General features: G+C 37.2%; 1 protein-coding gene across 1 annotated transcript; it reads right to left on the minus strand.

The window, feature by feature from the left end:
* LOC119528728 (ubiquitin-like) lies at positions 1–459 on the minus strand. The gene has a single exon (XM_037829011.1). It carries the CDS (start codon positions 433–435, stop codon positions 1–3), a length of 435 nt encoding a protein of 144 aa, XP_037684939.1. The 5' UTR covers positions 436–459.
* Positions 460–2,505: the final 2,046 nt, after the last annotated feature.

Below are 2,505 nucleotides of genomic sequence, written 5' to 3' on the forward strand. Positions count from 1 at the left end.
TCAGACAACACTTGCCACAGTAATATCTGTCAAAGTGGCTGGCCATGAAAACTCAGCACCATACTCATCTGAAGGGCACTCCCAACGAAGGCAACTAATTTTGCTGTTCTCATCCACCTTATAGTATTTCACGACAGCCAGTTTAACCTTCTTTCTCTTATGCTTATTCTTCTTGGGAGTAGTGTACGACTTCTTTCTTTTCTTAGCACCACCACGAAGTCTCAACACAAGAAGAAGAGTGGACTCCTTTTGAATGTTGTAGTCACACAAAGTACTTCGATCTTCCAGTTGTTTGCCAGCAAAGATCAGTCTCTGCTGATCAGGAGGAATTCCTTCCTTATCCTGGATCTTGGCTTTCACATTTTCTATTGTATCCGAGGGTTCAACCTCAAGAGTCATGATCTGTCCCGTCAGGGTTTTTACGAAAATCTGCATCTTGGTGGCGGCTCCACCACAGATGGCGGATTGGAAAGCAGTTATTTTTATCTTAAGGAAAAGATAACTACTTCATTCAAAAAATCAATAAAAAGAAGGCATTCTCATGTTGATTTTAAAAAACAATTAAATCAATTTTATAATTAAAAGCCCATGAATATTGAAAAACTGAAGGAGAATAACATGGTAACTATCCCATTGTATTTCATAGTCCTTGACCTCCCAGACATCATAGTATCCATTTTTTTCACTTCCTTTTCTCTGGGAAGAAGCAAATCAGAAATCATACTTGTGCAACTTAACTACTTGCAAAAGAGTCAGTTCCTTTAAGAGTAGAAATTGAAAGAGAAGACTGTTTCTTGGAGGTAGTATGGGGGAGAAGAAAGGGTGGGATGGAAGAAGACTGAAGAAGGGATATTAAATTTTTGGGCAATGGGGAGTAAAATGGTTGTCCTAATAATGATCGTTTAACCGATGAGAGAGGAATAACAGGAAAAAAGCCAAATTACAATAAGTAGCCAAGGCATTTCAGTGCTAGGGTTGAAACAGTAGGACATATGAGAAAAGCTAGATGGATGGATCTGGGAATGGATAGGTAGTGCAGATTCTTTAACAGTATCACGCATGTCAGAGCTGACGATGAGCAGAATGGACATAGGAGAGTGCATGGACAGTTTTCACTTTCTTGTTTTTAGCACATTAGTCACTGGCACTATTTATTAGTTGATATCATAATAAACATAACTATAAAAATTGTTATTAATATTTGGGCTTCTTAGAAGCTTTACAAGAGGTAGATTTCAAAATATGTATTTATGTAATATGGCACAGATTTGCTTCTGCTATATAAGTGTATTAGAATTCAAGGTCCATTTTATCAGAGGGAGAGCATTGGGCTTTACCTAGCTAACATATTTCATGCCCAGTGCAAAAATCCCATCCCAGATGTTCTAGATTATCCCATCTTTGAGATTTTATCAGACCAAATAGGGCATTAGCTAATGAGAAGTTTATTCTATCTCAAGGACACATTTAATTTTTGTAAACTTTTCCCCTATACTGAGCTAAAGTATCTTTCTTTGTTATTTCTACAAGTTAGTTTAATTCTTTCATGTTGAGTTATGGAGAAGATAATTTCTATGGTCTTACTGCTGCTTATCAATACCCCTTTTAAAGTGTTTCATGTAACAGGGAATGTTCTGCTCGAAGTGTGGTCACTTGAACAGAAAAGAGGGTTTTCCTCTCCCTCAGTTGGGATACGATGCTTTCATAAATAGAATCAGAGTAAATAACTCAAAATGATGTTAGAATGTGTGGCGATACTTCAGTTAGAGGAACAGGATACAAGAAACCACTGATTTGTTCTTCAGAAATTATAATTCTTCATAACTCATGAAACTGAACAGGAGTAAAGGGCTGATTTCTTGGTGTGCTAGGAAAATTTTAATCTGAGTTGATGAAGGCAGAGAGGCAGCACTGACAAACCTGAAGGAAGTCAGGCCAATTCAAATATCATGGGGGTGGGGGGATGCTCAGAAGCTTCTGATCAACAGGAATTGCCAGGGACGGCACGTACTTGACACTGAGATTGCCGATGTCTACCCGTCAACACTTCCTGTTTCCCCAGAAGTGCTACTCAAGGATTACTGGGGATAAGACTGTAGGCAACCTTCCCCGCTATTATAGCAGCTAAGGTCTAAAATAAGCCTGGAACCATCTCACATTACTTAAGGCATTCTATAAATGAAAACTAATCGCTGAACCTAGTAGTAAACTTCAGCAACTGTAATCAAACTCATATAATTAATACGTAATGTATATAATATACATATATGTGATTAAAAGAGTTTATAGCATTATGTCTAGATCATCTATATCTTAGCTATATTCATACATTTTCTCAACAGCATGAATTCCCTTGGGAGAGATGATATTAAGGAAAATATCACCTATTAATAGCATGCCAATCTTTAAAGGAAGTATTTGTCTATAATTGGGAATCACTAGGTGTGAAATAAGAAAAAAAAAATCCAGAATGACAAAAAAATTATTCCTCATGGGTAGCTTGTG

This window comes from Choloepus didactylus, chromosome 3 (genome assembly GCF_015220235.1).
Source record: "Choloepus didactylus isolate mChoDid1 chromosome 3, mChoDid1.pri, whole genome shotgun sequence".
In the NCBI taxonomy this organism is placed as follows: Eukaryota; Metazoa; Chordata; class Mammalia; order Pilosa; family Megalonychidae; genus Choloepus; species Choloepus didactylus.

Bases quoted from the DNA above. Each gene is read 5' to 3' on its own strand.
- LOC119528728 (XM_037829011.1), bottom strand. From the start codon at position 435: ATGCAGATTTTCGTAAAAACCCTGACGGGACAGATCATGACTCTTGAG.